This window comes from Corythoichthys intestinalis, chromosome 2 (assembly GCF_030265065.1).
Source record: "Corythoichthys intestinalis isolate RoL2023-P3 chromosome 2, ASM3026506v1, whole genome shotgun sequence".
Taxonomy (NCBI): Eukaryota; Metazoa; Chordata; class Actinopteri; order Syngnathiformes; family Syngnathidae; genus Corythoichthys; species Corythoichthys intestinalis.
Genome location: NC_080396.1, coordinates 43,750,126 through 43,771,871, shown reverse-complemented (window position 1 = coordinate 43,771,871; position 21,746 = coordinate 43,750,126). Strand labels below are relative to the sequence as shown.

Sequence of the window (21,746 nt, the reverse complement as noted above, 5' to 3'; positions counted from 1 at the left end):
TTTCAAGTCCCTTAGCAAAAATGTAATGTTTACGTAAAAAAAAAAAAAAAACTGCACTCATTTATGGCCTGCAGAGAACCCTGAAGGATGTAAACAAATTTAACAGTTTGTGTTTCAATTCAATGGACATCCCTCTGGTGTGTGGACATTTGCCACCCTGCAGCAGTAAAATAAGCTCAGTTCAGCAGTAACCTTAGTTACGACAGTGCCTTGCAAAAGTATTCGGCCCCCTTGAATCTTGCAACCTTTCGCCACATTTCAGGCTTCAAACATAAAGATATGAAATTTAATTTTTTTGTCAAGAATCAACAACAAGTGGGACACAATCGTGAAGTGGAACAACATTTATTGGATAATTTAAACTTTTTTAACAAATAAAAAACTGAAAAGTGGGGCGTGCAATATTATTTGGCCCCTTTACTTTTAGTGCAGCAAACTCACTCCAGAAGTTCAGTGAGGATCTCTGAATGATCCAATGTTGTCCTAAATGACCGATGATGATAAATAGAATCCAAATGTGTGTAATCAAGTCTCCGTATAAATGCACCTGCTCTGTGATATTCTCAGGGTTCTGTTTAAAGTGCAGAGAGCATTATGAAAACCAAGGAACACACCAGGCAGGTCCGAGATACTGTTGTGAAGTTTAAAGCCGGATTTGGATACAAAAAGATTTCCCAAGCTTTAAACATCTCAAGGAGCACTGTGCAAGCCATCATATTGAAATGGAAGGAGCATCAGACCACTGCAAATCTACCAAGACCCGGCCGTCCTTCCAAACTTTCTTCTCAAACAAGGAGAAAACTGATCAGAGATGCAGCCAAGAGGCCCATGATCACTCTGGATGAACTGCAGAGATCTACAGCTGAGGTGGGAGAGTCTGTCCATAGGACAACAATCAGTCGTACACTGCACAAATCTGGCCTTTATGGAAGAGTGGCAAGAAGAAAGCCATTTCTCAAAGATATCCATAAAAAGTCTCGTTTAAAGTTTGCCACAAGCCACCTGGGAGACACACCAAACATGTGGAAGAAGGTGCTCTGGTCAGATGAAACCAAAATTGAACTTTTTGGCCACAATGCAAAACGATATGTTTGGCGTAAAAGCAACACAGCTCATCACCCTGAACACACCATCTCCACTGTCAAACATGGTGGTGGCAGCATCATGGTTTGGGCCTGCTTTTCTTCAGCAGGGACAGGGAAGATGGTTAAAATTGACGGGAAGATGGATGCAGCCAAATACAGGAACATTCTGGAAGAAAACCTGTTGGTATCTGCACAAGACCTGAGACTGGGACGGAGATTTATCTTCCAACAGGACAATGATCCAAAACATAAAGCCAAATCTACAATGAACTGGTTCAAAAATAAACGTATCCAGGAGTTAGAATGGCCAAGTCAAAGTCCAGACCTAAATCCAATCGAGAATCTGTGGAAAGAGCTGAAGACTGCTGTTCACAAACACTCTCCATCCAACCTCACTGAGCTCGAGCTGTTTTGCAAGGAAGAATGGGCAAGAATGTCAGTCTCTCGATGTGCAGAACTGATAGAAACATACCCCAAGCGACTTGCAGCTGTAATTGGAGCAAAAGGTGGCGCTACAAAGTATTAACGCAAGGGGGCCGAATAATAATGCACGCCCCACTTTTCAGTTTTTTATTTGTTAAAAAAGTTTAAATTATCCAATAAATGTTGTTCCACTTCACGATTGTGTCCCACTTGTTGTTGATTCTTGACAAAAAAATTAAATTTCATATCTTTATGTTTGAAGCCTGAAATGTGGCGAAAGGTTGCAAGATTCAAGGGGGCGGGAAATATTTCCAAATAGAAATCCCGCCGATTAAAATCAATGGCTGCATGCAAGATTTGCGGCCTGAAAGTTTGGAGACGTGGAGTCAAATCGGCCAGTTTCAATACCTCGAACTTGATAAAACATTTGAAGACGAAACGTGAACGAACACAGCGAGTTTGAGCCTGCAAGAGCAGGACTGCTATCCAGAGGAAAAAGGCCGCTGGACCGGAGCAACAGTCTCTGGTCAGTTCACTTCGTCTACTTTACTTTTATTGTCTTTTACTGAAAGAAATGCCGCAGTAATTTGGGAAGTGTTTCCAAAGTATTGTTGCCACCTTTCAGAAATAGAAATAAGGGACTCCCACCTCCCGAAAAAAAGGAGAGACGGGATGCTGCGGTCAATTATTATTACTTATAATTGTTAGCGTCCGCAAATGCGGAAACAAGGTTGAACCTCGAAGCAGACAACAAGCGGGGGATACATAAAAGGGTTTAATGATTGCAAACAAAAAATAACACGCGATCGCGGGACAGTAGAAATAACAAAAGGAGTCCGTGACAGCAGGTCGACGAACAAACTAAGACGATAGGCAGCGGTTACAAACGAGAGCAGCACACTAACAGAAAAACCCAATGCAGAGGCATAACAAGCAAATGTAGCGAGATTATTGTGCCAGATGTCAAATAGCGATCAGCAAGGCAAATATCTTGGCAGCCTTCTCTGAGATCACCCGTGCTTAAATGCTGCGTTGATGAGCCTGAATTGGATTCAAGTGCCACGCCCCCACGCCCAGCAACAGAACACAATCTAACCAGCAGCAGAATGTGACAATAATTTCATGAAAGTTGGACTGTTTGGACTTTGAGAGGTTTAAAAAAGTTTATTCAGTTCATTCAGAGTTTATTATTATGAATTTATTTTTACTTTCTTACTGTTGGGCTAGTATTATACATGTTTTATTAATTTCACAAATTTAGCACTATTTTGGCCTTTGAGAGCGGAAGGTTTATTCAACTATTGTCTACTAGGGTTTAGTGTACTTTTTCCTATTTTGCAAAGGTAAGCAACAGCCTGACAAAGCCTTGATAGCAATGATTTCACATCCAATTATGTAGCTCTTTCGGAGAAAAAAAAAATTAAGAAAAAAAAAAATATATATATATATATATATATATAAATATATATATAAAATCGGGGTGGTATCGGTATCGGCCGATACTGCACAGCCAGGTATCGGTATCGGGGCCAAAAAATGGTATCGGTGCAACACTAATCACAATGTGATTTTTTTTGTTTTAAGTTTGAAGTGAGTTGACTGCAACCATACAGTTCTTGCAGTCCTAGTATAAAGCAAAAACAAAAATTGACCAAATAATTGCTTGTACCTAGAAAAAACTTCAGATGCAAAATGCATCCCTCATATGTCAAGGCTCGACTGTAATTTAAGTACAGAACACCGGCATTTCAAACTCAAGATTTTCAACCTGATTACTGCAGACGTTGTTGTCGCACTCGTAGACACAGCGGCCGTACGGTCCGATTTTTAGAGCCTCAGTTACTGTCTCGATGTCTGGCAAAGAGTTGGGGCATATGATGGACACAGGCCAGCCAGTTTGGCCCTGAAAGAAAACAAAAAAAATTGAAAATCTTGTCAAGCATGCACTTTGTGCTACAATGTTCACCTGTTTCACTCTCTCCAAGTAGATTTTGCTTGCCGAGTATGGACAGCTTTCCTCTACTGAACAGTCCAGGCAGCGATCACTAGCCCCTGCTGGCTAATGTGACAAACAATCTCACTCATATGTGTGTGCGTGTCAATTGGAACTTTACATTTCTTTAGTTGAAGCTCTCAAAAGGTTGAAGACCTTGTTTTCTTTAGTGAAGTGGCTGATGAAGCCAAATGACGTCACTTTCAAACACCTGTTAAGAACAATACCTGATGTTATCCATTTCGTTTATGGCGAACAAATGTCTTCTTGAGTTATTTAACCCTTTACAAAGCTAGAGCCAGAGTGTCTTTCTGTTTTTATTCATTTTAATGTAAATAATTTTGTTTATAGTGACATTTTATCAATCTCTATATGTATTTATTCATAAAATATTAAAAATACAATAATCTTTAATGATAAATATTGGCACTTGTGTACCAAAATGCTCGTATTTTAGCCTAAATGACCTAAAATGTGAACCAGGTCTTTGTGAGGTTGAGTATTTTTTATTTTATTTTAAAATTAAAAAAAAAAAAATCACTTGCCCTTCAATGTATAGTGGCAAAAGGTAACATGGAAGGATCAAGTTTAATATTTTCTAACCACAAAAACACAAATCAAGGACAGACTTAATAGTTTGCTACTCATAACCTTTTTTCAGTTTTACCTGCGTTCCCCGGCCCACAGATGGATGAGGTCGATGTCGTGGCAAGATTTGGCCAGAAGAGAGAAAGAGCTCTCAGCTTCATTCCTCCAGTTTCCGCGTACGTAGGAGTGAGCAAAGTGATAAAAGCCAATCTGAATAAAGAGGTGGGTTGCGTGTGTGTCTGCAAATATCTATTTTGGACAAGTGCATTTTTATTCCTGCTTACCGGCTCAAAGTGCTGAATGTGGATGACATCACCAATGACGCCACTGTCTATCAGCTTCTAGAAAAATATGTATTTGGCATTTTTAAAAATGCATAACAAGAGGTATTTATGATTAACATTTTTTTACATTAAACATAATGTAGCTTCCATGATTAATAGAAATAAACATGCATTTAACTTCTTATGGAACATTTTGCTCTAAAAGTAAGCTCAGAATTTGTTTTGGTCTGGAGCAGAGATCGACAACCCAAATGTGAGCTTGTTGTCCAAGGTTTTAAGAGAGAGACAACTAAGTATGTAGTCAAATTACCTTTATCTTGCTGATGGTGGGATCGTACCGTAGAACGTGACACACACAAAGCATCACACCATTCTCAGAGCATGCCCCCACAATCTCTATGCAGTCTTTGGCCGTTGTCTGAGGTCATAAAAAGGTATAGAGCAATATGTTTACATGACTTACATTACATTAAAGATAAGCAACATTATGGTATTTCAGCACGCGACTTGAGCCCTTTGTCGAATTTGTTTGTTCTAATTATGGTTAAGGTAAAGTAAGGTTCTACAATGCCAATTCCAATGATGCTAGGAAGTTGTGTTAAACATAAATACCGTATTGGCCCGAATATAAGACGGCCCTGATTATAAGACAAACTCCTCTTTTTCAAGACTCAAGTTTGAAAAAAGACTTTTTGAACACCAAATTAATTTTTATACAGAAAATAATTACAGTACATCCGAAACAAATGATTATAACAATATACTTGAGAGAAAAAGAATGTTATTTTGCCTCATTCAAATCTTAATATCTGAACATTTAAATATGTAAACTGAAGCGCAATCACACTCGTAAATGAATGGCTTCTGGTTTTTTAAATGTAAATTAACCAATCTATTGTGATAAAACAACAAAATTGCAATAACTGCATTAACCATCAAAGTGAAGTCTAACTGTAACTGTAAGCTTGAAAAAAATCTGAATAAGGAAAAACATTGCAATAAAATAATGCAAACAGGTTAAACTTCAGAGTAGCTGAGATCTGTCATGACAGAACATCGCTTCAATGATGTTTGGCGCCATCTAGCGTCGTGAATGGGTGTAACGTCTAGACCGCGAATATAAAACGACCCCCTCTTTTTCAATCTTATTTCAATGCAAAAAACACTGTCTTATATTCGGGCCAATACGGTAATAAGAGAATACAATGATTTGCAAACCATGTTCAACCTATATTTATTTGCCGACACCACAAATACATGATATTTAATGTTCAAAGTGATCAACTTGATTGTTTTTAGAAAATAATCATTACCTCATTGGCTGCCATTGACGGCGATAGATGTGAAATCCCTTTGAAGTGGGAGATTTGGTCACTCCACCAGTCCCCCTAAGGTCCGCCCCTGACACACTCCATTATAAATGATCTCAGCTCAGAAAAAATGTCTGTGCTTCTGTACCCTGGCACGGCAGCCTTATTTTTGCCATATACAAGATACAGTCAGTCTCGTCTTCTGTGGTTTGGGCTGGATTTCAAAATCAATGCTAGAACTCGGGATAACAACACAAACTGAATCTGAAAGAACCAATCACAGAAGCACAAATGTGACGGACGTAAACGCTTTACGACTCCCGTTGTCGGTTGTAGTCAATTTGCAGTTTACATACAGTCAACGAATGCAGTCTGATCTAATGAGCGCTGTTTTTTGTTGGAAAAACATAGCGGCACATGGTGTATTGTCGTGTACAGCTGTTGTTTTTGAAAAGTGAACAAATACTAAAAGCCTGTTTGAAAGCTAAGCGGTGTTATGTCTGCCCTTGACTCTGGCTGACAAGAGGTACTGTATGTGCAAAAGTTGTCTTGGTGTTCTCGCATTTCGGACGAGACTTTAGGTTGCACAAGCCAAAGCAGGACGCTAATAAAAATGCTATCGAGTGATCTTCATCAGATATATGGAGAAAAAAAAAGACAAAAACACAAACCTTCCAAAATTCCCAAGAGTGTGAAAAAATTCACCGTGACTTGACATGTATCTTGTACAGTGGGGAAATTAAGTATTTAGTCAACCACCAATTGTGCAAGTTCTCCTATTTGAAAAGATTAGAGAGGCCTGTAATTGTCAACATGGGTAAACCTCAACCATGAGAGACAGAATGTGGAAAAAAAACAGAAAATCACATGGTTTGATTTTTAAAGAATTTATTTCCAAATTAGAGTGGGAAATAAGTATTTGGTCACCTACAAACAAGCAAGATTTCTGGCTGTCAAAGAGATTTAACTTCTTCTAACGAGGTCTAACGAGGCTCCACTCGTTACCTGCATTAATGGCACCTGTTTCAACTCATTATCGGTATAAAAGACACCTGTCCACAACCTGTCAGTCAGTCACACTCTAAACTCCACTATGGCCAAGACTAAAGAGCTGTCGAAGGACACCAGAGACAAAATTGTAGACCTGCACCAGGCTGGGAAGACTGAATCTGCAATAGGTAAAACACTTGGTGTAAAGAAATCAACTGTGGGAGCAATTATTAGAAAATGGGTGACATACAAGACCACTGATAATCTCCCTCTATCTGGGGCTCCATGCAAGATCTCACCCCGTGGCGTCAAAATGATAACAAGAACGGTGAGCAAAAATCCTAGAACCACACGGGGGGGCCTAGTGAATAACCTACAGAGAGCTGGGACCACAGTAACAAAGCCTACTATCAGTAACACAATGTGCCGCCAGGGACTCAAATCCTGCTACAGAGCATTTGGATGATCCAGAAGAGGACTGGGAGAATGTGTTATGGTCAGATGAAACCAAAATAGAACTTTTTGGTAGAAACACAGGTTCTCTTGTTTGGAGGAGAAAGAATACGGAATTGCATCAGAAGAACACTATACCCACTGTGAAGCATGGGGGTGGAAACATCATGCTTTGTTTTTCTGCAAAGGGACCATGACGACTGATCTGTGTAAAGGAAAGAATGAATGGGGCCATGTATCGAGAGATTTTGAGTGAAAATCCTTCCATCAGCAAGGGCACTGAAGATGAGACGTGGCTGTGTCTTTCAGCATGACAATGATCCCAAACACACAGCCAGGGCAACAAAGGAGTGGCTTCGTAAGAAGCATTTCAAGATCCTGGAGTGGCCTAGCCAGTCTCCAGATCTCAACCCCATAGAAAATCTGTGGAGGGAGTTGAAAGTCCGTTTTGCCCAACGACAGCCCCAAAACATCACTGCCCTAGAGGAGATCTGCATGGAGGAATAGGCCAAAATACCAGCAACAGTGTGTGAAAAGCTTGTGAAGAGTTACAGAAAACATTTGGCCTCCGTTATTGCCAACAAAGGGTACATAACAAAGTATTGAGATGAACTCTTGGTATTGAACAAATACTTATTTTCCACCATGATTTGCAAATAAATTCTTTAAAAATCAAACAATGTGATTTTCTGTTTTTTTCCCCACATTCTGTCTCTCATGGTTGAGGTTTACCCATGTTGACAATTACAGGCTTCTCTAATATTTTCAAGTGGGAGAACTTGCACAATTAGTGGTTGACTAAATACCAATTTGCTCCACTGTATGTGGTGAAAGTCGGGTTGGCTTGCCAGGTCAGTGCTTCTGGGTCTTGTTTAGAAATGGTTTCATCTTTACACTGTATTTCATCCGGCAAGGGCAGATTGAACGGTGGATTGTGCTTACTGACAATGGATTCTGGAAGTATTGCTGAGCTAATTCTGTGATTTCCTTTAGAGTAACAATTATGTTTGTAGTACAGTGCAATTTAAGGGCCCGAAGATGACGGAAATCCAGTACTTTTTTGGCCGTGCCGCTTCCATGCAGTAATTTCTCCAGACTCTCTGAAGTTTTTGATAACATAATGGACCGCGGATGATAAAATCTCTAAATTCCTTGCAATTGTACATCAAGGAACATTGTGCTGGAACTGATCAACTATTTTCTCACGCGCTTGTTCAAAGAGGTAGACCTTGCCCCATCTTTGCTTATAAATGGCTGACTAATTAAGGGCAGCTCTTTTTATACCCAATCATGGTACCTCAGCCTGTTCAACTACGGGATGTTCCAAAATGGTGTTTGATGAGCATTCTTCAACTTTGTGTTTTTTGCCCCTTCTTCCAGCGATTTTGGAACATGTTTCAGACATAAGGTTCTCAGAATATTTACTAACAACAATCACGTTTCTCAGTTTGAACATTAAATACATGTCATGTGTAGTTTTATCAACTCTTCGATTTATTTGATTTCAGTGGTAAAGTTTCATCATGAAAATGAAATGGGCGGGGGTTTTGTTGTTTATGACCTTTAGGGTTTTGTTGTGCAGTACAAAATGTTGCTTTTTTGAGACTGGCAAACATCTATTTGTTGAACAATTATTGAGGTTTTTCATTGTCATGTTGTCACTCACAGCCATTGGTTTCTCCAGGAGAATATGGTAGCCCTTCTTTGCGAAGGCCACTGCAGGTTCCTGAAGCACACAAACACGAATGATTCAGAATTCATGTCTTTAAAAAGCGATGGACTACGAACTCGTTCAGAATATTAATATTAGTGACCTTATGAAGGCTGTCTGGAGTGCAAATGAAAACAGCATCTGCACACTTCTCTCTTTCAGCTAAAATGTGCCAGTCTAGAAAAGGCAGCATTGAAAATAGAATAAAGCACATCGCATCAATGGGTTGGCAGCGCCTTGCATGGCAGCAGCACCATTGGTGTGTGAAATGTGTGCTAATGTAAAACGCTTTGGGCATTGTAACAATGTAGATAAATGCGCTATATAAGTACTATCCATTTACCATCTTTATTTTAAGATGTTCCATGCTCACCTTCATACAAGTTCTCATCCGCAATGTTATGCAGCTGTTGGAACTTTGTGCGGGCGAACTTCCTAGGATCTGCTACTCCAACAACCTGCAATAATGTAATGATACTTCTCTTAGCTTTGTTAAAGGCTCAGAATAGCTTGTCATCTTTTTTATCACAGCAAAGACTTTCATTAATTGGGAAGCTCAGTTTTGGGTGTTTCAGGTCTAACAGCTGTAATTAACTCACCCCCTTTTCTTGAACATCTAACATTGTACCTAATATATGTTATATATATATATATTTTCCTGTATATTAACGATTTCAACAAAAGTATTGCCAGTGAGTGCAGGTTTTCTACAGGTATCAGCAAATCTCATTTAATGCTTTTTAATGCCACTTTAAACTAATCTAATGTCCCTGCCCAACTGCAGGTAGTTTCACACACATACAAAATGTAAGCGTTGAATGAAATGAATATTTTCAATCGTTGAAAATACAAATGCAACATAACCGCAACAAACAGCTTGATGTAACTTCAGTTCCAGTGAGGACACAAGGCTCAGGGAGGCCATCCATGCATGGAGGAGAGCTAGTAAAGGAACACTAGCAGTCGATGGGTATTGCTTTCAGCCCTAAAATTAGCAACCAGAATAACTACCAGTACATAAGAGTGATTCCTGAGATTACGATAACGTAACTCTTGTAGGAAGTAAAACTGAAAAGCATAAACACCCTCTCACACAAATTCATCCAGAAAAATGAGAGTACAATCATGAAAAAAACTACTCACTTGCACTCTGAGATTTGTTTTGCAAATATAAAGTGCTTTATAAATTAAATGTATTATTATTACTCATCACACAAGAGGAGACTTAGTGCATGTACTTGAAATTTCCATTTTCCCCATCGTCATGCCTCGGCCATAAGAAGCAGTCAACAGTGAAACACACTCCATTTATTACCCCCCACCACCCTCAAAAACAATGTCGCCGCTCACTGATATCACCAATGCACCAACACTCACACGCCTAATCAAAATTAGATTTAGATTAATAGTGTAAAAAAAAAAAGTTAACCATCAAATTTACATCATTTTTAATGCCTCAAACATTTAGTTTAATGCTTTTTAAGGCCTGAATTTGGGGGGGGGGATCTATTGAATGACTTTTAATGTTTTTTGATGACCCACATAAACCCTGTAGTAGTTCTATTCACCTATAAGTTGTTGAAAAGACTATTTACTTTTTTTTGCTCCAACCAACTACTACACTGTAGAGCTATTGTTAAATACGGTAATCTCAAACTATTCATTAACCCAAAGAAGACAAAATGTATGATATTTACAAAGTTGCACTCACCCTTTTCCTTACTGGTGGTATATTTATAGTAAATTGTAGTCATCAAACAGAAAAAAGTTTTTAAATTATACTGTATACAGTGCCCTCCATAATTATTGGCACCCCTGGTTAAGATGTGTTTTTTAGCTTCTAACATATATATATATATTTTTTCAAATAATATGGGACCTTAATGGAAAAAAGAGAAAAATCCAACCTTCAATACAAGTGCATTTATTCAGTGGGGAAAAAAATCCCACATAAAAAAATAATTATTCGACATCAAATAATATGTGTCACAATTATTAGCACCCCTGGTGTTAATACTTTGTACAACCCCCTTTTGCCAACAAGACAGCACCGAATCTTCTCTTATAATGTTTCACAATCTTGATTTTGTGTCTGGTGAACCATTTCTTTGTAGATTTGGCCATATGTTTAGGGTCATTGTCTTGCTGAAAGACCCAGTGATGAGCCATCTTCAGCTTTTGGGCAGAGGGCAACAGATTTTGATGTAAAATGTCCTGGTATTTCAAAGCATTCATGATGCCATGCAAGTTTCCCAGGGCCTTTGGAAGCGAAAACAGCCCCACAGCATCACTGACCCACCCCCATAAGATAAAAAAGATGAACGTTATTATGAGTTAAAATAATTTGATATTGATGTTTTTGTTTTTATCAGAAATTGATCCAGAATTTCTCCAACATTTAATAGAGAATGACTCAACATTTCCCCAAAATCAACAGAGAGTGAGTTGAAATCAAAAGTAAGTGACCCAGAAAACCCTCAAAATCAACAGGACACCTGAAGGCAAAAGTGACCCAGAATAGCTCCAAATCACTTGTGAAAGAACTTTTTCCCATTTGCTTTCCCTGAAAATATGCCGAAATGAAATTTAAAATTTCAAAAAGATTTACACACAATGTAATATCAAAAGACAGTAGGGCTGCTGCTATCGATTATTTTAGAAGTCGATTGATCGATGAACCAGTTAATTCAAATAATCGAGTAATCGGATAAGGAACGTGAAAAATTTAAACTGAGTTGAGCCTCAAACGGTATAAAAATATAAATAAATGAAGAACTTTGTACAACAAAAAGACAATTGGCTAGCTTTCATCGCAAAAGTACGCTAGCTTAAATGCTATAAAATGCTAATTTTTTTTTTTTTTTTTTTTTACAATGCTCTTAACAAATGGTTTAAACACATATTCCCGCAAACAACGGCTAAATATACATATAAACTAAATTACATTAGTTCAAAAAAAAAAAAAAACTGCTTATGTTGGTCTTAACAGGAAGCAACTGGATTCACCCATGTGAAATGAGGCAGACCAGAGGGCAGTGTATCCACCCAAATCAATAAAACTAAATGCAAACACTTTCAAACTAAACCATTACAATGCCACTTTAATTAAACGAATACTCGAGGCAGCAAAATTTAATTTGAATCTTTTTTTCTAATTGATAGCTCTAGTTAATCGATTAATGGTTGCAGCACTAAAAGACAGGCCTAACTGCAATGTTTACGTCTAGCGCTATTAGGATTTTACATGGACGTACCTGCACACGGTCAGGGTGGACGATGGCAAAGCGGGAGTAGATCTCCCCACGACATCCTGCTCCAACCACAATAACCCGGACAAGTGGACTCATGTTACGTCACCAACCTTTTGCTCCCCACGCTGCACCTGTCAAGATGGTTTCTTCAAAGTAACACGATTGCAGTGCTTTCTCCACAGGAGTCGATGGGTTACTTTGTTTTGTTTTGTGAGCGGGTTCCTAGTTCCAGCAATTCATAACCTACATGTTTGGTTACTGGCGTCGCGACTCGCGAGTCAAGATATACAAGCCCCGCCCTATAATGTGCTTGATTCAGGGACTCCTGCGAAATGTCCTATGAGTTCAAAGTGGACTATAAAACACCGCTTTATTCTTGAATTGTACACGCTCCATCTAAACAAATAAATTGTAGAAAAATATTTCCAGTATTATTATAGATGTAGATCAATATTCTAAACGATTAACTCAGAAGTCACCTGGGTGGCAATTATTCAAATACCACAAAACATTGAATTAAACTACTTCTTTGAACGCCTCCATGACGCAATAACGACCCTCATTAATTACAGAGTCTGCATATTGTACATTACGGTAATACAACGTGGTGGCCTCAGAGGTGAAATTCCGCTATTTAAAATAATTACCAAAAATGAATCCAGTTTACGGGGACAACGGATCTTCCTCTGATAATCATATGATGTAGGAATTCTTTTGCCTAATTTCAAAAATTATTTCTGACAAAAAATCAGTGGAGGTACCCAAGGGCGTAGGTTTGGTCTCAACATTGGTGGGGATGATATAACAGCATAACCTGCATGTACACTTTTTGCTGGGGACGGGACATTAATAAGATCAAACAGATCGGCTGAATGGGGGTCAGGGCTACATTTCTCACGAATATAAACCTAATAGGCTAAATAATCAATGCAAAATACATCTGTATTGACTTATACTAACTTTCATATGTATTGGTTTAGGTGATACACTGTTCCATTCAAACCTTTGTTTTCAAAAACTACTAAAGAAACAGTTTGAAAACTTCCAGAATAAATGTCTGGATTTAATTAGCAAATTTATATTTCAATATTTGAACATAACTCAAATCCAGGAATGCAAAAAAATAAACATTTGTCTTAAGACCACTCAACATTGTTGAGAAATTAATACAACATATATATATACATATATAAATAAATAAATTAAATTTAAAAAAAATAAAAATAAAAAAAAACTCTTAGTTCGGGAATAACAAAAATAAAAATTAACTCTTCCTTCAGGTAAGACACTACTCCTTTTGTCCACAAACACAGCCAAACTCAACAAAAAAATGAAAGCTTCTTTGGGCTGCTTTAAAACCACATAAATAAAATAAAAATGAAAATGAAAGGGATAAACCTCAGTTAGTTCACTACATTTCTCACAGTTTAATTAACGTTAACAGTAGAAAATACACAGAGGCGTCGCGTCCCATTAGGCCAGTGCTTCTCAATTATTTTCTGTTACGCCCCCCCAGGAAGACGTAAACGTTTCGCGCCCCCCCCCACAACTCTCTGCCGCCACTGTAGTTTGTATCATTGAAAAAATATATAGCTCAACTTAAAGTATAGAAAGACAATGTGCATCACTTTGCCTGTATTAAAAAAAAAAAAAAAAGTCACATCCAATCTGTGAAAATACATTCACGGTACATTTTTTGACCACGTAATAGTGAAAAATAAATTTTAAAAAAAAATCAATCAATAAATACTAATAAATTCTAATAACCATTTAACCGTAAAAACACAAAAATAATCGAACAAAAACAACTGTGTCTTTGGACAGTGGGACAGTTTTTGTTTTTGCTATTTTGCACTGAGCAACTTGGTATGCCACCTTATATGATGCTAACAGTGCTTGCTGGTTTACTGATGTAACACTGCAACAAAGCGGGACGATTGTTGGCAATATTCGGCACGTCTTGGCTGAAAAAAAAAAATCAATAATGGCTTATCAATGGGAGTGGGGCCTAAGTGACATCTTATTTGATGTGGCTTCCTGCTGTCCGTTGCAAACATTTTTAGACACAGACTGGTCTTTTCTCATCTCCCACTGTATTAAAAGTCAAAGGCAAACGCTACATACGCTTAGTCATATTTCCTCGACTTACCTCGTCACATCTCCAGTGCTCTTTGCTGTGTGCTCTTGTTTTATTCAAAAATACTGCGCACACTTTGCAAATGATACATTGTTCTAGTATAGCAAAAAAATATGTTCCCCGAGGTCACATACGCCACCCCTGGCATCACTCTGCGCCCCCCTAGGGGGGCCTGCCCCACTATTTGAGAAGTACTCCATTAGGCAAACCAGGCAATTGCCTAGGCCTCCCAGCCAGCAGGGGCCCCCAGAGGGCCAACAGATTTAGCACACGCAGCTTTACTGCACTGTCACAGCGACAAGTGCGAGAGTGCCTGTGAAAGCCTTGTGTCTGAGTTCCTTGAAGGGGCCCCTTCACTCGCTCTACACCCCCCCCCTCCCCCTCACGTGACTCAGCGTGAGAGTAAGTGGCGATTTGACTTTTTTTTTATTGGCGTATATCCAACATGAAGAGAAGTTATCCTTCTGGAAGCGATAAAAGAAAGAAAAAAAAAGCAGAAGAGGAGAAAAGAAAGCAAGACAGTGGTGAGTGTACTATGTTACTGTAGTTTTATGTCCTAATGTTGTAGAAGCCGGGCACTTTGAGTGTCCTAAAAAGCGCTCTATGAGACCAAGGCGTTATTATACTTTTATTAAATATGCTATTGCTCCAAGTCCAACTGTCCCTCTTACTTGCACACGCTCGAAGGGCCACATGTTGCTTGTTGCCTGGGGCCCCCGGGGACCCTTGCTACACCTCTAACACATACAGGAGGACACTTCTCTCTATGCAGTTCCCTACTCAAGTTTTACAGGTTAGCAAATTCACACAGTTTAATGTAATGCTAACGCTGATACAGGTCGGACTTTCAGTAGCAAAATTTGTTGGGTGTTCCCCCCCTTCACAACATTAACGTCTTTTTACATTAAATACAGTGGCTGCAGCTGCTGCTGACCGGAAAAAAAAAAAAAAAACAACCTTGTAATATCCCTCCTATTCGAAGGGGGGGCAGAGGAGGTGGCATGGGGCTGTGAGTGGGTGTGAGTGTGTGTACGGGGATCAAGCCAGCCAATCAAACGTGCATTTGAGCGGAAAAATGGACTGGGACACGCAGCAGTGAAAAGGGGTAAATGTAAGCCTGAACATAATGAAAATAATTCACTTAATAATGGTTGGATCAGTTCTATCCTTACAACATATGGGGAGACAATCTAAATTACCTACATAATTGAAGTCATTATCTAATGCAAATAAGGTAAGGGAACAATTTAAGCATCCTAAAAAGTTGGTAGTGTCATGTCCCAACCATCCCTATGCAAACCTACGCCCTTGGAGGTACTCTAGAACCATTGCATTTTTGAGAGCGTTCACCCCAAAATCAGAAGAAACTACAGCAAACATGAGCCATTTTCATGGCACTTTTATTTTGAAATGCAACACCAGACTTTCACGAGAGTGCTTTATTTCGAGTCCTGGGGTGGTCCAGAGTCCCCCTAAACTGCTCTATATACTAGTACTAGTATATGTGTATTTCTCTGAAGCTACCACGTTGCACTGCCGTAATGTACATAATGCAGACTGTAAACTAAATGAAGAGCGACTAGCTTGACTTCCTCTTTCCGACTGATAGCTCTTTCGGCTTTTTCCGGCTCAGTTCGTCATATTTGTATAGCGAAGGTCACATGACGCCATTTGCTAGATAACCAGCGTGAGCAGAGCTCAGCTGCAACAACTGTGATGCTAGCTAGCTCGTGACTCTGCATTTAATTTCGTTCTATAAACCCTTAAAGTGGTGTAAGCGGAATTTATTAAGCCACGCGTGTCTGTTTAAGGACCCAAGTTTCTGTTTTTGTGTCCTTTTGTAGCTTTTTTTCTTCTCAAGAGGCTACTCATCGAGTTTTGAGTGTTAGCTAGCCGCCAAGTTGTTTCCCCCAAACTTCACAGATCGAGGACGATATGAATGTGGACAATCAGTCTGTCACCACCGGAGCATCGTCTAACGCCACGACATCTTTGACTTCAAGCAATTGTGTTACAAATGAAAATGCGACAAGTAACGTCGGCAGCATCCCTGCAGTCACCAGCAACGGTAATGCTGTAACTGAAACTGTTTATGTGGCTCTGCACCCGTGGAACCCAATACTAAAAATATATTAATCGATTCTTTGATGAAAGCAAATACTAGACAGCTCCCAAAATGTTTGTAATTGCGTAGAAATTGATGAATAATCACATTTACCTCATCGGCTGCCATTGACGGCGATAAACGTCCAATTAATCATGTACCGTTCGAATGGATTGAACGGCTGTCGCCTTTAATGGCCGTGATGAATAACTATCTTCGAAATTTTTAGTGATGTAATAAAGAGAGGTTGACAATATATTGATATGATTCATTTATTTCCATACTTTGTATCCCAACAGGTTATCAATATGCTATAATAAGAATCAATGTATCGTTTTAAAAATATCTTAATGTTTAATATTACAGGAACTAACAGGTTGCTACCAAATTTTACCATTAGAATAGTGTCTTAACTCATTTGCTGCCAGTGACGTTGCGAGACGTCCAATTCATTTTGACTGAAGGGTCCAATGTACTCGGCCCTCCCATTAAAATGAATTGGATGTCTATCACCGTCAGTTGTGCTCAAACATGGGCATTCAAAGCCAATCATCCCATTTTAAATGAATTGGACATCTAACGTTCTCAATGGCAATCAATGAGTAATTACACTAATTTGTCTACAAAAATGTTGCAATAATATAGTGTTGCACTGAAATATTCACATAATCTGTGAGGAAGACAAAACTTTCGGACTGATTGTCTGCGACACTGCAAGAAAAAAATAACGTTGTGTATATTCTACCATTTAGAATTACCATGTTTTTCTCTTTAACAGTTCTACCATAGAATATCTCGGATTAATTTCCTGACCCATGCATCGATAATCGTTGTAACGCCATATTGTGAGATAATTGTTATTGTGAGCCTTTCATCAAATCGTATCATATCAGAAGATACCCCGAGGTTCCCACCACTTGTCAGAAAGCAATGGTTCATAATACTGTACTTTTTTGCATCTCAGTTAACTAAGTGGTCATATGTCTTGCAGCTTCGACCCCAGCCACTGCGGTGACGTCATCATCATCATCCGACTCGTCGGTGCCCAATGGAGTTTATGTGCCTGGAGGCATCACTAATGGAGACGTAAAGCCCAATGTCTCCACAACCCCACTGGCTGACTTTGTCATGCAACTGGAGGAGTACACTCCCACGGCGAGTTGTGCTTTCTTTACCTCCGTCCTGCACATGCAGTCGCACAAACCCATGCACTCTCAAACTATACAGTTAACTGCTGATTAGAAGTAGTGTTGTTCTGCGCAAGTGCCATTCAATCTCGGATTCTGCATTGACTGTGTTTTCTTTTTTTTTGGTCAGATTCCTGATGCAGTGACAGGCTACTACCTCAACCGGGCTGGTTTTGAAGCATCTGATCCAAGAATGTATGAAAAGTTCGATGTGACACAGTTATGCAAAGTTGGTAGTGTGTTGACGCTTTTAAATTGCATTTCATAGAATCCGCCTGATCTCCCTGGCCTCGCAGAAATTCATTTCCGACATCGCAAACGATGCCCTGCAGTACTGTAAAATGAAGGGGACAGCATCGGGGAGTTCAAGGAGCAAGACGAAGGTCTATTTTTCCGCTTTGGCTCATATGTCTGTTCAGAATGCGCATCTATAAACCGGATTCTATCAAAAAATGGAATATTATATAAATTGTTCACAAAAACTGAATGCAATGATTTGGAAGTGCAATATCCATATTGTATTCAGAATAGAACATGGATTACTGCTGAAAAGACTAATCTGAGAAAATCTATAGTTTTGAGAGAAAAAAAAAGGGAAACAGTAATACTTATTAAGACTTAGCTTTTAGTTGTGTTCATTACCCGAGAGCAGAAGTATACTAATATTTCAATTCTAGTTTAAAAAAAAGAGTTACAGAACTGAAGTTGCATTTTGATTCGAGTGTATTGATTCCAGAGATAAAGCAATCGACAGTTATGGATATCTGGTTGATAGTTTCCTACTCTGAGCATTTACTGACAAGTGGAAGTATCAGTCATTTCTGCAGCAAGTGTACACCCTGATATACTCCAGAAATGTGAACAAATTAGCATCTTCAGCACATGAGAAGATGAGGTGATCTCAAGTGCCTCTCTTGTCCAGACGTCGATGTCAGCAGCTGGCTAATTCCTTGGGTACCGTGGTGACCTGTGAACCTTTTATTCCCCTGCGCTAACCACTTTATTGTCGTTTACGTACAACTAGACATTAAGAGAGATGTACCAGACACATATTTTGGAGAAGTATCTGTACGAATTGTGAAACGCAGCTAATATACTGTCCAGAGGTTGCGCTAGACTTTTTCGTTGTCTGTCATTTTGACTGACAGGGTCATAAAAATCCGGTCATAATCTATTTTTACCCGTCACTTAAATTTTTAAAATGACTATATCTTGATGCAGTCACTATATGTATATACACAATAATACAATAATACTTGATAATATAAAGTAACTAACATTAGTGCAGTCATGGATTACAGTAAGCAGGCCAGTGCTGTGTTTCCATATATATTTTTATTATATTATGTATATACAGGATATATATTCCCCCCCCCCCCCAAGTGGGACCTTCCATGATCCTAATACATTTAATAATAATAAAATATTATATAATTTCATTTTATATATATATATATATATATATATATATATATATATATATATATATATATATATATTAGGGCTGCCAAACGATTAAAATTTTTAATCGAGTTAATTACAGCTTAAAAATTAATTAATCGCAATTAATCGCAATTCAAACCATCTATAAAATATGCCATATTTTTCTGTAAATTATATATATATTCTGTAAAATAATTTGTTGGAATGGAAAGATAAGACACAAGATGGATATATTCATTCAACATACGGTACATAAGGACTGTAGTGGGCATTTCACTCTACTGTCATATAAATCTGTCTATGCTATCCTCACTCCGAAGCGTCTACTTTTTCCAAAGCTAGACAGCTAGTGAACGACGCCTTAATAATCAGACTTCTTCCTTTTTCATCTGATTTATTAATAAAATGGCCTCAAACCATTGTCCTCTTTAGACCGTAGTGAAACTACACAAAAAAAGTACACAAGCATTGCATTAGCAACAACGTTAGCTTAGCACGCTATACAGGTTCACTAAACATAAACAAAAAGCGTCTCATACAAAAAATATAACATTTCGCTAACTAACATAATATGTACATTCTTTACAACAACCATACTTACGGACAAATCTTGTCCAAGGATCATATAAGCACAGCATTACAACGTAGGCGTCAGCCCGAGACGTCGTGCAGCCATATTGAACTGGCAAGAAAGCAATAAACCATGTCGCAAAGCGACCACAAGAGTTCGCTGTTAGACAGCACAAAAAAACCTTGCTGTAAAACTTACCAAAAGGCAGAATACTGTCTGAGCGGGACATGTGCGTTAATTGCGTCAAATATTTTAACGTGATTAATTCAAAAAATTAATTACCGCGCGTTAACGCAATAATTTTGACAGCCCTAATATATATATATATATATGTTTAAATTTATTATTATTATTATTAAATAAAAATGCACGTTGATATGACGCACATAAAGGAAACTTCTTTTTTTTTTTTTTTTTTTAAATCGTTAGAAAGTTGTATGGACTTACAATCCGCTAGCTTGTTGTTTCCTGTTGTCTTCCGAAATACACCTGGGTGACGGCGCGTCAAGTGTTCGTTCATAGCCGACGTGCTACCGTGGTATGCGAGCTCAGCTTAGCAAAAAGACTACACACAGTGGTGGTACCCTCCATATTTTCCTTGAAATAATTTCAGGCTCTGGCTAGTCTGGTCCGCTTTTTTGGCTTTATGCCGCTTTCACCGTGTTACTAATTCTGCCCTTCTTGGTAATTGGCGGCGTTTTCAACTGCTCGCCACAGTGAGGAGTGAACCGGCGATTCACTTGATTCGTTGTCATCCTTCATCCTCCTCTGCATCAGTCCCTCTTTTTTCACCTCTTTTATCAACAGCATCGTCGTTTTGGGGCTTTTTGAAGAAACTTCGGAAACTCAGTTGCCTTGACATTTTTCCGAGTAAGGCCAACGACGTCATGCATCAAGAGAGACAATAGCTAATTAATATGCTCACTCGCCACCCTGTGGTCTGGGGTGTGAATTGCAACCTGTCAAAATGACAGATGGACTTCAGTTTTTTCCGTCACCGTTTTAAAAAAAAACGGTCAACGACGGAAAATATTCGGTTAACGCGACCCCTGATACTATCCCACTTAGGAGGTAGAAAGCTCACTTTCACAAGAAGTCATCGAGCCGGCCTGGAACATGATGTTACTGTACTGCTGACTGCACATATGCTTTAAAGCTGGGACCAAAGGTGATGATAACCTTTAGTCCATTTAGGGTACTTTTAAATGTAGATTAAACTATGACGTAATGCCAATAAATTGAGTTCTAGATTGCGCAATTTTATTTAACCCTAACAGCCTTTGTCTGATAGGCCAAATGTTCTCTTTCGGTAAAAGATCTGGATGCTGCGTTTGATCTGCCAATATCATGTTAGAAATATGCACGGCCTTCTCTGAAAGAGAAGACGTCCGGATAGGAGCATATGTTGTTCTAGAACCTGAATTTACCTTTCTTCACTGACGGGTGCCCTTCCAGATATGCAAGCTGCCCATGCCACACGCACTTATGTAACCCCATAACATCACATGCAGGCTTCTGAACTGAGCGCTAATAACAACTTGGGTTGCCCTTGTCCTCTTGTCGTCTTGTCCTTTAGTCCGGATGACATGGCACCGCAGTTATCCATTAAGAACTTCAATTCGTGATTTGTCTCACTAGTTTTTTGATATGTCATCTATGTTCTATTTTGAATAAAATGTTGAAATTTGGTTCTTCTACATCATTGCATTCAGTTTTTGTTCAGTTTGTGTAGTGTTCCGACTTTTTGGAAAATTGCTTTGAACCTTTGCTTTGTTCCCCAAAAATGTATGTTCTAATGGGTTTTCTTGTTGATTTGTAGGATAAGAAGTATACTCTTACAATGGAGGACCTGGCCCCTGCTCTTTCAGAATATGGCGTCAATGTCAAGAAGCCCTATTACTTCACATAAAATGTTTCTTCCTTTTGCTTTACTTATTTTCCCCTGCTTGCTAACCCACTCGATTGTCAACATGCTCATTTTCAATCACAGTCCTCTAGGGCAGCTCTTTGAAGCCATTTTTGTTTGTTTATTTGTTTTTTGGGGGGGATACCACCTTTGAATTTTGGTCATTCACAAATTTAAGTTTAAATAAACCGTTAAACATAGAAATGTGCACTCCTTTTCTTGCGTCATACAGAATTCTATCTACAATTTGAGTAGATTTAGGGCCTAGCTCGGTGCCAGAATCCATCAATGTGTTGTACGTTATTTAAAA

At 38.8% G+C, this 21,746-nt stretch overlaps 2 protein-coding genes across 5 annotated transcripts in view; one reads left to right on the top strand and one right to left on the bottom strand.

The window, feature by feature from the left end:
• zgc:154075 (uncharacterized protein LOC556929 homolog) overlaps window positions 1–16,539 on the bottom strand; it is a 23,775-nt gene extending 7,236 nt beyond the window's left edge. The window contains exons 1-11 of one of the 4 annotated variants that reach the window (XM_057829869.1): window positions 16,444–16,539; window positions 12,092–12,219; window positions 9,211–9,295; window positions 8,941–9,014; window positions 8,793–8,852; window positions 4,684–4,791; window positions 4,374–4,430; window positions 4,169–4,299; window positions 3,658–3,712; window positions 3,475–3,567; window positions 3,277–3,411 (exon numbers count right to left, since the gene is read on the bottom strand). In XM_057829869.1, coding sequence (XP_057685852.1) covers window positions 3,277–3,411; window positions 3,475–3,567; window positions 3,658–3,712; window positions 4,169–4,299; window positions 4,374–4,430; window positions 4,684–4,791; window positions 8,793–8,852; window positions 8,941–9,014; window positions 9,211–9,295; window positions 12,092–12,184 — 891 coding nt within the window. In that variant the 5' untranslated portion in view covers window positions 12,185–12,219; window positions 16,444–16,539. Of the gene's footprint in view, window positions 1–3,276; window positions 3,412–3,474; window positions 3,568–3,657; window positions 3,713–4,168; window positions 4,300–4,373; window positions 4,431–4,683; window positions 4,792–8,792; window positions 8,853–8,940; window positions 9,015–9,210; window positions 9,296–12,091; window positions 12,585–16,443 lie in introns of those variants that run through there. The other 3 variants (XM_057829870.1, XM_057829871.1, XM_057829872.1) reach the window with 3 other exon arrangements.
• On the top strand, window positions 15,881–21,746 carry taf10 (TAF10 RNA polymerase II, TATA box binding protein (TBP)-associated factor). The gene is made up of 5 exons (XM_057829873.1): window positions 15,881–16,293; window positions 17,321–17,484; window positions 17,647–17,711; window positions 17,785–17,899; window positions 21,350–21,746. The coding sequence occupies exons 1-5, from the start codon at window positions 16,161–16,163 to the stop codon at window positions 21,437–21,439; spliced, it is 567 nt and encodes a 188-aa protein (XP_057685856.1). The 5' UTR covers window positions 15,881–16,160; the 3' UTR covers window positions 21,440–21,746.